General features: G+C 33.0%; 2 protein-coding genes across 2 annotated transcripts in view; one reads left to right on the plus strand and one right to left on the minus strand.

Moving 5' to 3' along the window:
* Positions 1 to 1,305: 1,305 nt before the first annotated feature.
* Positions 1,306 to 14,774, minus strand: part of LOC119836101 (neuropeptide SIFamide receptor-like) — a 99,129-nt gene continuing 85,660 nt past the window's right edge. The window contains exon 3 of the mRNA XM_038361348.1: positions 1,306 to 2,130. Coding sequence (XP_038217276.1) covers positions 1,365 to 2,130 — 766 coding nt within the window. The 3' untranslated portion in view covers positions 1,306 to 1,364. The remainder of the gene's footprint in view (positions 2,131 to 14,774) is intronic.
* Positions 14,675 to 14,774, plus strand: part of LOC119836106 — a 2,402-nt gene continuing 2,302 nt past the window's right edge. The window contains exon 1 of the mRNA XM_038361361.1: positions 14,675 to 14,716. Within this exon, the coding sequence (XP_038217289.1) occupies positions 14,705 to 14,716 (12 nt within the window). The 5' untranslated portion in view covers positions 14,675 to 14,704. The remainder of the gene's footprint in view (positions 14,717 to 14,774) is intronic.

A 14,774-nucleotide genomic window follows, 5' to 3' on the forward strand; every position in this document is an offset into this window, starting at 1 on the left:
CCTAACTGCTTTCCGTCCAGTAGAAAAATACATTTTTATTTTTATTTTTTTGTTTCATAAAAAATTTACACCTAGTGCTATTATTGTGTACAAATATATCATTTGAAGGTTATAAAATAGTTTTCCATCGTTATTATACTGTAATAGTATGAAAATATTTCGTATAAATATCTTATAATTATTATTTATCTAATCTAACAACATAGTTATTTGTGCATTCTAAGCGGCATTAACCCGGTTACAGGCGATTCCACGTTGAAATATTATTTGTTACAATTGCATTAATTGCCACAAATACGATTTCAGCACTTAAATCTAGTATTTAAAATTTTAACTATAGATCTAGGTATTTCTTAAATGTGATAATAACAAAAAGAAAGATCAACCTGTTACGAGAATTAAATAAATTGGTCCTAGATCATGGAACTGTAAACAAACTATTGCGAATATTAGAAAATAAAATCTTCATTGAATTGTTTGTGCTTCCAGCATTCATTTATTTATTAATATTAAATATTAGTAGTTTATATAAATGTTTATACATACATTAGTTATTTTAAATACATTTTTATGGGAAAATATATTTTAAAGTAGTAAATTTATATTAAATCCAACAACAAACCTACAGAGTTATTATTATTTTATAAAAAATATTGTGCAATTTATATTAAATTATATAATAACTTTTTGAAGCTTTGCTTGTTTTTATTTTATACAAAATGTCATTTTCTAGATAAAAAAAGAACGGACTCCGTCCATAGATTAAATATTGCTTATATTACTTTATCTTCTAATTTTGTTATTTTAATGAATATTGTTATTTCTTTGTCTTCATTACATATATTCATCTAATTTATATATTCTATATGGGGTATAAAAATACCAAGCAAATAATATATCATAGCATTTTTATTTTGTACCGCTTTCATAAAATGTTTCCATTAATCTCTATAATATTAAAGACTTTTGCCTGTAATATGGGCAATTCTATTCGGATTACTTCAAAACGTTAATATAATACTGCTAGTAAGAAGATAAATATGTTGCGAAAGATGATATTAAAATAATGTCGTATTAACATATATTTCAATACATATACAAAACTACTTTGATGTGCGGAGTATCGCATCGTACAATTATTGAAAAGATGTCATTACGTATAAAAGTTAGAGAAATTGATTATAATTTATAATATATTATAGCTAGAATACCATTTCTGTATAGTCATAACCGAAACATTTGCTTTCAATCAACAATTCGAGTTAATATTAACAGTATATTCGTTTACGATATGGTCAGGGTTCTGACTGCGTCAGGGGTCGGCTCTAAGCCTGATTGATTTCCAAGAAGTGTTGAAAATTCGTTTAAACTCCAGTGTGGTTGAATATGAAGGATACAGCGTTTTTGTCAACGGGCGGCGATCGACGGGTGATAGAAGCGTGGTTATTGTTGTAATGCCAAGACTTTCTGGTGGAAGTGCTGGAGGATTGCAGAGCGATCGTCTCGTAGTAACGTAGCCTACCGCAGCATTTCCTGCTCTTCACAATTGCTACGAAACCCTTCCTGTACTTCTTGTTGAAAAACGCGTACAGTATTGGGTTGATGCAGGAGTTGGACGAACCGAGCCACTGCGCCAGCGGCGTCACTATCGGCAGAATTTCTTCCTCCCACTTTTGTATCGGCCCTCCCAACTTTATCCTTGCGAAGATGAGATATAGCGGGAACCAGGAGAGGACGAATAGAATCACCACAGCAATCAGCATTTTGACGACTTTCACTTTAGACTTCTGCTGCATTCGCTCCATTTGCGCGTCTTGCGTGTCGGTGGGGATAGCGCGGCGCCACACTTTGATCCAAATCAAAATGTAGCACATGGTAATTAGGACCATGGGAAGGATATAACAAAAGATAAGGTTGCCGATCACAAAGTAGAGAATCTCGCTAATGGGGTTCGGCCAGACATCCAAGCAGAGGTGAACGTGGGGGGTCTCATCAAACACGACTACTAGATCGAAGAAAAACACCCAGGGTATAGTGACGAGGATGGCGAAAATCCAAATGAAGACAATCATCATCCGCGCTCGTCGTTTGGTGATCTGGCATTTTAACGGCCACCAGATAGCGAGGAATCTGTAACAAAGAGAAGTTTTGGTTAATAAACTATTGGGACAGGTGACATTCGACAATGCTTCTAATCAATTAATGGTTTACACAATGAGTTGGCAATATATCGCGTTCTGGAAATTTCGCATTAAATATAGAAATTTTAATAAACAAATACCTAAATATAACAGGCTATCTTGATCTCGATTCTTATTGTCAGTTGAATTAAGGCCACAACTTGCTCAATACCCGTGGAAAATAACAATGTGACATTGTGCAATTGTATATGGCTTATGATTTTGTGAACTTTAATCAAGATTGAAGGAAATGAGATTTAAATGCAATTATGTAAAATAATTACTATTTATTATTAAGATTTATTTATCTTAATTTGTATGATATCGACCATAAAATTACCGAATTATTTTAAATTTTGTATTGGTAGAGTTATACTCATACAAAACGTTTTATTTTTGAAGCCTCATTAACAGTATTGTACTGTGCGTCTCCAAGGATTATATTGTGACAGTAAAAATGTTTATATGCTTCGTATTCGTGAAAGATTGATTTATGTTTCTGAAATGGTTAACTATGTTGATTATTGTTAAATCATCCATTCCAGTGGGAATGTACCTTTTGATTTGATAAAATTTCTCATCATTGTTTTACGCCCCAAAAAACTGTGGGTAAATAGAAAATTAAAACTGCTATTTGCAAATTACCAATTCTATGATCAATGATTGAGGTTTCAAAATTAACAAAGTTTTAAAATTCTTAATAGCTGAAGAATTAGTTTGTCCAGTTGTACGCGTTACTCTCAGGAACAAATAATTCAAATTTAAAATGTATTTTTGTGTTGGGTAGTCCATTTATCTATGAAGCCCTTATATCTTCATGTTACAAATAGGAGCGGATCAGTACTGAAACTAAGGCTGGACGATGTGGTTCAGCTAGTTAATAATAAAATGTATGCAATCCTAATAAAAGGATTACAAAAAGACAGGGTAGTAGTTTGTTGTACGAGCGTTTACTCTAATAGTATACAGTCAGAAATTTTTTGAAATTTTTATTGTGGGAGTCGAGCACGCTTCGACACGAATTGGGCCAGCTCGCACCGGGGAAGTATCACACCCCCACAGAAAACCGGCGTGAAATAGTGGCATGCCACTGTGTTTCGTACGGTGAGTGGGGGAGCCGGAGGCCTATTGCCTTTTCCTCATCCGTCCCAGTCCATTCCTTCTTTCCAGTCGTTAATCCATTCCTTTTTCCTTACCCCAAAAAAGCGGGCAGCGCATTCGCAGAGGACCTACCTTTGCAAATGTTCATGGGCGGTGGTGATCGCTTACCATCAGGCGAACCACCAGCTCAGTTGCTCGCTATGTCATAAAAAAAAAAAAATTAAAGACTTTTGAACGTATTTTAAACTGGCTTTGTTCGTTATGTACACGTGTTAGTACTCGTGGCTGGGCTTAGCTGCAAAATGTTCGAAGCGTCAATAAATATCAGAAGGAATAAATCGCGTTTATACCCGTTAATAGACTATAATCTGTAAGAAGAAAGAATCCCGCAGTTTCATGGGAACAAGCCACTAAAATTTTATACATTAATAATTGGCATCGCATCACAAGATCGTGGGCATTTCGCTGAAATCGTCTGAAAATTTCAGCTCGTAAAACCAGCCGCTTGGAAGTGATTAGAGTCTGGAATAATTGGTTTGCAAGCAAGCGACGTTGCAAATTGCGAGACGTAAATAAAAGCTCCGTGTAAGGAAAAATGTGTTTTATTATTCGTTAAGCGTTTTTAGTTGTAGATTAGGAATGGTATTGTTTTCAGTTTCTTCGCTATTTATACCATAGTACGGGAATTCACGGTGTTAATATGACTATATTCGTGACGTCATTCAGGGTTTTTTTCGTTTTAAATTACATGTACAGTCTTATATAAATTGTGTATTGTCGACTCAGGAATCTGGCATCAAATTGCTACATATGAAGTTTAAGTGTGACTTTTCATGAGTATCTAAGACATACTTGGCGTGTGGTGTTAGCCTGTAAGTAGTTTTTGCACTTGTATATATGTATTAATTCTTGATTTTGTATAATTGTATTAGTGTTAAAAACTGTAGGCTTTCCTTAATAAATAAATACTAAAACTTCCCGCTTTATCTAGAAATGAATTATAAGTGAATATCACTAAAGATAAAAGATATTAGTACATATCGTTTAAAAAGGTGTCTTTTTAGACCTATTATTATTTATTTGCGAAATATTTAAATTATCGTTAGCTTAACTTTCTGGACATCTGAGCTGGGGGCTACCGTGACGTCTTAATACAGTACTAATTATAGTGGGAAAGCGATGACGCTAGGCGACCTATAAAGCTCTCTCCTATTCCCTCACTGGAATTAGTACTGTTTTAAAACGTCATGGTATCATACTTCATCTAGATGAAATTTGGCGCCATCATAATTTTTTGGCCTTTTCACCTGGTTACTACGTGGCCTAATCTGGTAAATAAATAAAAAGCAAATGTTATTGTTCACTAATATAATTATAAAAAACCAGATATTTATTTTTTATCAAAATGTTACTAGTAAAATTCGGGGATATATTTGGGGTTCCTTATGCACTTCCGAAGTAACTAATCACAATTATATCCGATATGTTGACCCATATAATTTTCCTGATTATAAAGTTATTGATGCAATGAGATTGTATTCTTAGAAATAAATATTTAGTCTAATTATCATGCTAACAAACGATATAACACGAGGTCGCACATTAATTACCAATTAAAATATTATAAGACCTTTAAATTACTAGCCTTCCATCCGCGGCTACGCTCGGGTAGTCAAAGGGACAGATAAACAGTCCCGGGTTTTTACCCGGTGGGATTTTCAGGATAAAGTATGAAATGTCCTTTCTCAAGTCGCCAATTATCTTTGAGCCAATTTTTATCCAAATCGGTTCAGCAGAGCTCTAGGTTTGACAGAGTTATTTTTAAATTTTTAATAATTTTACTAACGGTATTTATATTTAGAAGAAATCCACTTAAAAATTATTCAGAAATAATACGAGAAAGATCATCCGTGTCATTGTAAATAATGCAAATCCATTTAGATTAAGCAAAAATTATTGAATTGTTGCTTTTAGCAGTTATAATCCTGCGGAATAAGGAAGGAAGTTTAGCGATGATAGTTACTTAATTATGCGTAATACGGAATAAGAAAAGAGAGGTAACATATTGTGCATAATATGACAAAAGCTAATTAAAGAAATAAGTAATCTGTAACTGATTAAATTTATATTTCAACTCAATCTTTAACTGAAGTAAACGCAATGAAATTTACCTCAGATAGTGAGTTAAATTAAATTTGACAGTGACGTGTTAAATTTTGTGTTTACTTTAATTATTGAAATGCGTAGCATAAGTGGTAAGGTATTTCTTATTAATTTGGTATGTAATAATTTAAATATTATTTAATGTGGTTGCAAATCTTTAATATACATCATATACCTGTGTGTAATTTCATTGTATCTACAACTGTATTTTTATGATAGAAATGTTGTGTATGTATTTTGTGCTTATAACCTTTAGTTTTTATAATGCACCTTTCATAAACTGTGATTGATATTGTTCTGGACTAAAGAAGATAAAAAAAATGTATATTCTATCTTATTTCTATTCGTACCAGTTCAAGTTGTTTTAATTTGATTTATATTTATTTATAAGTTTTGCTTTTGAACACTTGTTATTTAGCTCAGTGTATCATCGACCTTACACGCCGATCACCTTGAAATGTCTCACACGCGTGCTATAACCGGCTATCATTTAAATAACCAGCTGTTGAGATACTGTCTTTATTTTTAATTTATTTCATACTCAAATTGCTGTTTATGAAAACAAATTAAATACAAGTTATCGTCCTGAAAGCTATAATTTGGGGGTAGATAATATCTTTTTAATTTGCAAAGATTATTGAGAAATTATGATACACGTCGTAAGAGCACTTATAAATACAGGCAAGGACAAGCGAAGACTTGTTATAATTACTTGTATTCGGTAAGACGAATATTAATAGGAACATTCTAAAAATATTGTCCTAGCCATAAATAGTGACCTGGGCCATGAAATATCGGAAACAAGGCGTGGTCAACAACCCAGAAATTGTTTTATACTTTGCCCACTTGGTGGCAAGGCAATATAAATGTGTTATGAAGAAGACAAACTAACGATACAGTGATAATCGAGGCAACCACGTGTATGTGGTGTGATATTAAATCTCACATTTCTATTGAACAGATCCCTGTCTATTCCCTTTGCAAATATTCTTTGATAAGGGTTCGCGCTCCCACAGTATATAAATGCCTTAAATGTATTAAATTTCGGGTTCGGCTATAAATAGACATGTGACAGCTGATAAACGACTGTATGGGCCCGGTTGTTGACCCATTGCAATTTTTGGCATATTTGGGGTTAGCGACCTTGTATCGGTGCTGGTGACGTTCTCCACAAAGATTCATGTTGTCCTTATTAAGTTTCTCGCATATAAAATCAAATAAATATCACTTTGCAGTATAAGCTATAAGTCTATCGGACAGATAAATTTCTCGCTGTCACATGTAGCTAATGCATTTTTGCATGCCATAGCGGGCAGCTGGGCTGGTGGTGGACATTTATAGAGGTGTCTCTGAGAATGCGCTGCCCGCTTTAAGGGGAAACGGATAGTGGAAGGAAGGAATGTGCTGGGGAAACATCAAATTTTATATAAAAGCAACAAGAGTGACCGACCCATTTTATTAAATGTCTATATATTTCTATAATATCCGTAACTGAGTTTGATTAGAAGAAAAAATTCTAAAACTCTAAAAGCTAAAAGCTTCGAAACTTGTCCCGAAGCGAGCTCTTACTGTCAATACTACAGGCTACAGCGCTAGAATCGGGAAATGCATTATATATTTTGTACTTTTCACAATTCAGAATATTGGACGGATATTTAGAACATTAGTAAATAAATTTAAAATTTTCGTACAATGGTAAAAGCTACCATCGCCCATAAACATTTGCAGACGCGTAAGTCCTTTTCCAAAGGACCTATATGGTTTGCTGACTTTAAAAGGATTGACGACGGGAATAAAGGAAAGGACTGGGAAGGATGAAGGAAAAGATACGGGCCTCCGGCTTCCCCATTCACCGAACGAAACACAGTGGTATGCTACTGTTTCATTCCGGTCATCTATGGGAGTGTGGTACCTACCCCGGTGCGAGCTGGGCCAATATATGGCAAAGTATACTCGACTCCCACATTCAAAAAATATGTGTGTGTATGTGTCGTTCTGTCCTCTTTCCTTTTTGCGAGGGCGCGTTAAAAATTTTACATCACTGTAATAACACTGTGAAAGCACTGTAATAAAAAGCAATTGATTACGATTATATATGCACAATTATCAATTCACATAAGTCTGACAGTTAATTTTGACGCTTTTTAAAGTTGAGTGTAAACTCAGAAAATTTGGGTTAAAAGGGGTTATAATTTATCAAGTTTGTGAATAAATTTTGAGCGGATTTCATTTAATTAAGCGCGAGGAGCAGTATCGTCTTCGGGTTCCGTGCTTGGAGATTAAGTAGCTAACAAGTATACAGTAGTAGATTAAGTAACAATTTAAACATTTTACTTAAACTTAAAGATGTCTTGACTACAAACAAAGCTAAACTCTTGCTTGAGATCAAACAAGACTTTTTCTCACAAAATAAATAAATTGTTTGTAAAATTGTACTACTATGTTATTTTTAATGTTATAATAACTGTAACAAAACTTGATAGACCCTGTTCTTCTGTTTTAGGTATAGCCAATCTATTCAAAAAAGAAAAAGGAAAAATATATACAAACAATAAATAATTTTGAATTTGAAAAAACATGTGATTGTCCTTTGTTGGGCCTTAAACTTAAGCATTGATATTTTATTCGAAACTTACTACTTAAACTTCGTCTTATTCGGATTTTTGATTTTTTTTTATGTGTTGAATTTCAGAAGACAATTTCAACAAGAAACCTACCGGTATCCTGTAGTTGCTATTTTATAATCATGTCAATTTTACATATATCATATAAATGACGCCAAAAAACTGTCCTGTGGTTGGACTTGCACAGTTGTGTTTCATATTATTCTGACGGGTCTCTAAATCCAATAATCGATCCAAGGATCGCATAATACACCAATTTGTTATACGCCATGCCATAATCTGTCATACCAGATAGCAATTATCGCTGCCAGGTTGTGCTGTCCCCGTAATGTTTCATAATAAGGGATAGCTAAAGGTGAAATAAATATAAATATTAGTAAAACATATTAATACTAAATTAAGATCAGAATCAGATTACGTCAGTTATGAGGTGAAAAGTGCAAAAAAAGAGATATTTTTGTCAGTAATGGAAGTCATACAAATGGTAATGGTCATCCTTACTATGTTACAAATGAGACAGTGTGTTTGTTTGTCTCTTACGTCGCAACGAAACGATTTGATGGTGTGATTTTTGTGTCTGCAGATAGGCGGCAAACACAGGCTACTTTTTACCGAGGTGAAATATATTATATGTATATCCTATGGGAAATTTCTTATGGGGTGGAAAACTGCATTTTGCATAAATGTCAAGTAAAAAGATATGCGTAAAATCACAAACAATGATACATAAGTAATTATTTACCGCTTCATTAGCTATAAACTGTATTATTTTTTTTGGAAATAAAAATACCTAGAATGAAAGAATATATGGCATTATACAGGAGTATAATGCCATATATTCTTATATTTATAATTATAGGAATAATTCAATGCTTTTCGTAATTTTAATAAGTATTTTTAAAACTTAACAATGATTATAATTGTTTTGTTAGAGTACATATTATTCAAATATAATATTTGAATTTATTTTCTTCGTATAACATCAATACTAGCTGTGACCCGCGGTTGAAACCGCGTAAGCGTGCTGCGTAACCGTATCCCGTAGGAATATCGGTATAAAAAGTGCCTATGTATTATTTCAGTTGTCCAGCTATCTACGAAGCAAAATAGTATTATTATTCACCAATAGATGTCAGGAAAAAAAAACACGAATAAAACACGAATATGACATTTTCTAAAAAAAATTCCTAGCTAGATCGATTTATCGCCCCCGAAACCCCTTGTATATATATATATATATATATATATATATATATATATATATATATATATATATTAGGGTAAGCGGTAGTCTGTAGCGAACACGTCATATAATTAATCTGTTACCCATCAATAGATTGGCCGCGCCGTATTCTGCTTACCATTTTAAGATCTTTATCTGACGAACTTTTCATAAAATGATTACTCCGTTACAAATCAATAACAAAAATGAAATTATTTAGCATATTCCCCGAATCGATTTTATGAAACATACGATTTTTTTGTTTTGAGCGATTACTCCATGTGATTATTATTTAAATGTATTTTGTTAACTTATTAATGAAAAAAAAATATTATTAGCATACTGGCTGCGCCGCGCGCTATAAGTATTTATATAGCTCATGTCTTATTCTTATGTATAAACTTTATTATTGTAATCTTTCATTGAAATCCATTCAATAGTTCTTATGCGAAAGGTTTACAAATGTCCAGCCATTACTAGTAACAAACTTTCGCGTTTTTAACATTAGTTAGGATTACAATTAACATATATGTTCCCACTGTTGGGACACAAGCCTCCTGTGAGGGTTCTGGCCAATCCACCACGCTGGCCAAATGCGGGTTGGCCAAATGCCGGTTTCCTCACTATGTTTTCCTTCACCGTTACGAGAAGTGGTTATGTTATCAACAACTACAGCTACATTGAAAAATCAATTTATTTCCTGCACGCTCACCTGGTCTCGAACCCCCGATTTATCGATTTTAAGTCCGAGGTTCAGTTGCGAGCCACGACTGCTTCGGTTATTTTTATATGAATTATATTATATTTATTTGTCAGTTGCTCTTGACCGCATACAAGAAAGCGTTAAATAAAAAATAAACGAGTCAAATGAATTTAAGCTCATTACCCGTGAACTGCAATTATGTGGAGCTCGGCGAAATATCAGAAAGTGTTTACTTGTCAACCTCTAGAGAAAATGAGGAGAATCGTTCGGTAGTAAGATAAGTTTTCGATTTGGGCCTATTTTTGTCGTCTATCTTATTTTTTACATGATTTCAATATTTTTTTAACAAAATATTCAAAAACTATAATATTTGAAGTATAGCGTTTATTATTTCAAGCCTTATGAAATAAATATCGTTGGGATTATGGAAACCCATTTTTTCATACCTATACTGAAACTGAAGCGCTAATCTCAGGAACTACTGAACCGATCTCAATAATTCTTTCACCGTTGGATATCGACATGATTCCTAATTCCATTTATATACTAGTTGCGCCCCTCGGTTTCACCCGCGTAAATCCGTATCCCGTTGGAATATCGGAATAAAAAATTACCTATATGTTATTCCAGTTTTCCAGCTGTCTACGTACCAAATTTCATTGCCATCGGTTCAGTAGTTTTTGCGAGAAAGAGTAACGAAGACCCAAACATCCTAACAAACTTTCGCATTTATAATATTCGTAGAATAGGATAGGATATGTTTAGGCAAAGCCGGGGCGGATCGCTAGTTTCGAATATTGTAGATCATAAGAGTTCATTTTCTTATTCTTTTTATTTTATGTGTTTGTAAGTTTTTTTTCCAATGAAAGAGCAATTTTTAGAACCGTGGGTCAATTGGAAGAGGCATTACTAATTAAGTATCATTTTAAGTAAGGAATGCGCAGGTAATTAATATAACATATAATGAATATCTCGATTCGCCCTGCTCTGTTTATTCATACTCAATTACACGGTAAGTGTGATTTTAATTACGACATTACTGTGCAAAATATTTACCTTATTATCGGACCTTTTATCTGCCAATCAAAAACACAACGTATTGCTGTCAATTTAAAGTTATTTTTATATTGACACAAAGTCCAATGTGGTAGGTTGATGACGAAATCTGCAAAAGGGGTCAAAAGGATTGTATCGACATTTATTTATCAATAAATCGATATATCAATTTCGTTTATAATTCGATACTGTAAAGGCTTCTCGATGTTATTAATTATTTTTTCGTTAAATGTTATGATATTAATTTTTAATGCGGTGGTCATAACATATGAACGTTTTGTATCAATCGATATTTAATCGAAATTGTACCATTGATTTAAATTAAAAATAGTGTTATTTAACAACAGTGACATTAAATCTATGCTAGCTGTGACCCGCGGTTGAAACCGCGTAAGTCCGTATCCCGTAGGAATATCTGTATAAAAAGTGCCTATGTGTTATTTCAGTAAATAACAAAAAATAGTATTATTATTCACCAATAGATGTCAGGAAAAAAAAAACACGAATAAAACACGAATATGACATTTTCTAAAAAAAATTCCTAGCTAGATCGATTTATCGCCCCCGAAACCCCCTATATACTAAATTTCATGAAAATCGTTGGAGCCGATTCCGAGATTCCAATTATATATATATATATATATATATATATACAAGAATTGCTCGTTTAAAGGTATAAGATATGATAAGTTCTATATACATACGTAGTAGAAAGCAGTGTTTGTTACTAAACTGTTTTTGACGAGATTTGCAGTATAATAGCTTGTGTATCACGATAACTTAACTTAATGATATTATAAACTACAATATATACACCTCAATATGAATGAAGGTTTCATAATATTTAACCTGTACCTTCATTTCTACAGAATCTCTTAATATGCTAGTAATTATTACAATTAAATACTTTGCAATAAACTGTATCAGTCCCAAGTTACTCTCTGTGCTGCTGTTTCATGCTTTTTACACTCTCTTTTAATCTAGATTCGTAAAGTTATGGGAATTTTTCACAATTTTAATAACCGCACACCGTACATACTTGGGTTAAATATAAACCTTGTGTTTTAAACTGTTCTTGAAAATTATTCGACAATGATTTTCTTTATTATTTTGTGGGTCGAAATTTCACCAGGACGCCATTTCATAAAAACATAATAAATGTGCACACTACAGAAATGTGGCTCCATAAATAACCACGAATAAAAATACATTTGAGTTAATAAACTGAGTGCAGTTGCATATAATTGATAATAATTCATTTAAATGGCCGAGGCGGTTACGGCCCGTAACCTTTTGATGGCAATCTTACGAAATCGTGCTTCACGTGAATCTTTATTAGACTTTTTGTATGCAACGCCTGAGCTATGCATCGTATATACTGTCAGATGTGATTATATAATAATGTAAATAAATAACTTCCTCATTCTTCCCAATCTATTCCTTTATTTAAGTCGTCAGTTTCCTTCGTGAAGAAGATTACAGGAATAAGGGTATGATAAAAGCAGACGACGCGTTCGCAGCGGCCCTACCTCTGCAAATGTTCATGGGTGGTGGTGATCGCTTATCATCAGGCGATTCCAGCTCTGGAGCCCGCTACGTAACACAAATGTATCGAAAATAAAGAAACAATTTAAAAATACATACATTTATCAAGAAGGTTTGATTATTTAGGTTCTATTTTCGATTTCCATTCGGGAATAAAACAAACTCAAATAAATACTTTGAATGAAAAAAGCTTATTTTTACCTATAACCTACCTCAATAGACTCAATTATTATTAATTATTGTAATCATTGTAACTATGAAACGAATGTCAATAAAAACTGAAAAAACTTTTTTTCATAATAATATTTTTTTAATCTATCCTAATATATAATTATTAAAATGAATAAGCCCACTTATAAATAATTTTATAGATAACCGTCATTTGACATACAATAAATAAGGATGGATATGTTTTGTTGACAGCCTTGTCAAAGCTGATAAGCATCTAGTGGAATTGCACAAAATTAAACAATTTATCATTTAAACACGGCGTATTTAGGACACGTTACAAAAAAGTATATTTCATGTTTGTGTAATATTATAATATCATCGAAAAGCATCTGCACATACATCTTCGCAATTTGCAGAAAGTATTTCTGTGGACTGATATTTTGGATATATGAGAAAAAGCGAGTTGAGTTGAGTTTCCTTCCGACCTTTTAAAAGAATAAGCATAGAGCATGTTTTCAAACTGTCTCAGAAACAGGTATTTTATTTATTTCTCGCGCGCTCGCCTCGTCTCGAATCCCCGAATAATCAACTAAGGCCGAAATCCTAACCACTGCGCGACCACAAGTCTTTTTCCGCACGGATAACCACCTTTTAACATAACATGTATATGAAAGACTTTTAAAATAAAAGACACGTCCAATTTCAGCTTCTTAAAACAGCCCTATTAAACATGCATTCGTAAGCTACCACAATGGTCAATAAAAATCACCATATTTGTCTAATTACTTTATTAACGATGCAGTTACATCACGCTTGCGGCTTGAACAGCTAATTTGTCTGCTCAAATATCTCACCAACATGTCTGTTATATTAATCGTTGTAAACTTCTTTATGGTTGATTTGAAATGTACGTGTTTTCTTTCAATTTTTTTTTCATTCTTTGATCCTTTTCTTATACCGAAGGGCAGGACCACACCACCTTACCACAGATAACGAGAAATTGTGGTCTGTTCACGGTGGAATAACAAAAAAAAATACATCAGTATATATAGTATACTCGTGGATCATCCAGGATAAAAACGTACACCGCATGTAAAAAAATACATATCCGATAAAAAAAACTATGAAGAGCTCAAACTATCTTTATAGAAAATTTCATCCAAATCGATTCAGTGGTTATGACGTGAAAAAAGACAGCCAGGGTCACTTTCGTGTTTATTATAATAGTAGGGATTTTATCATATGACTGACAGCTTCAATATGCCTATTGTTATCTTAAGCAATATAAATCTGTGTGGTAGATGGTAACCCATGACTTGCTATTCCATTGTAGTCATAGTTTAGGTATGAGGTATTGCACAAACATTTGAATAGATTGCTCCATATTGCAATTATTGTAAAATAGAACTTTATTAATTTATGTATAGTCAGCTTTTACAAGGGCTTATGAGAAGTCCAATAATATCTTCAACCAATTTAGTTTATTGTATTACATCGATAAAAATACCTTTTTCAAATGTAATTTATTTTATACAATAGAATTTTCATGAAATTTATATGTGGCTTTCTAACGTCTAAGTCCCGATGCCGAATCGCAGCCTTTATCTTCTATTAAACTTGAATTAATTATGTTTATACATTCAATATACACTTAACTCATTTGCAATTATGTACAGAGATTATGTAGGATTAAAATGATTAACATTAGATCTAATCTCGCCGCTCTATTTAACCGATAAACGGTTACATCTATCAATCAATAAAAACTTATGTAAATCGCACATGTCTATTATATTGACGTGAGCCGATCGCAAAAAGCATAACTGTTTCGCAGAGTTGCGTAAAACCGCCCCTGTTACGAAATTTCGCGATAATTTTTCAATATATAAAAGCTTACATGACTCTTCGGAAATCAGTTGAACCCTGTAAGCGACGAAAAATGTTGAAAATTGTAAGTAGTTCTTGATTTAAGCGTTTGGCCTTATATTGGAGTCATTAAGAATATACGA

Source organism: Zerene cesonia, chromosome 3 (genome assembly GCF_012273895.1).
Source record: "Zerene cesonia ecotype Mississippi chromosome 3, Zerene_cesonia_1.1, whole genome shotgun sequence".
Lineage (NCBI taxonomy): Eukaryota > Metazoa > Arthropoda > Insecta > Lepidoptera > Pieridae > Zerene > Zerene cesonia.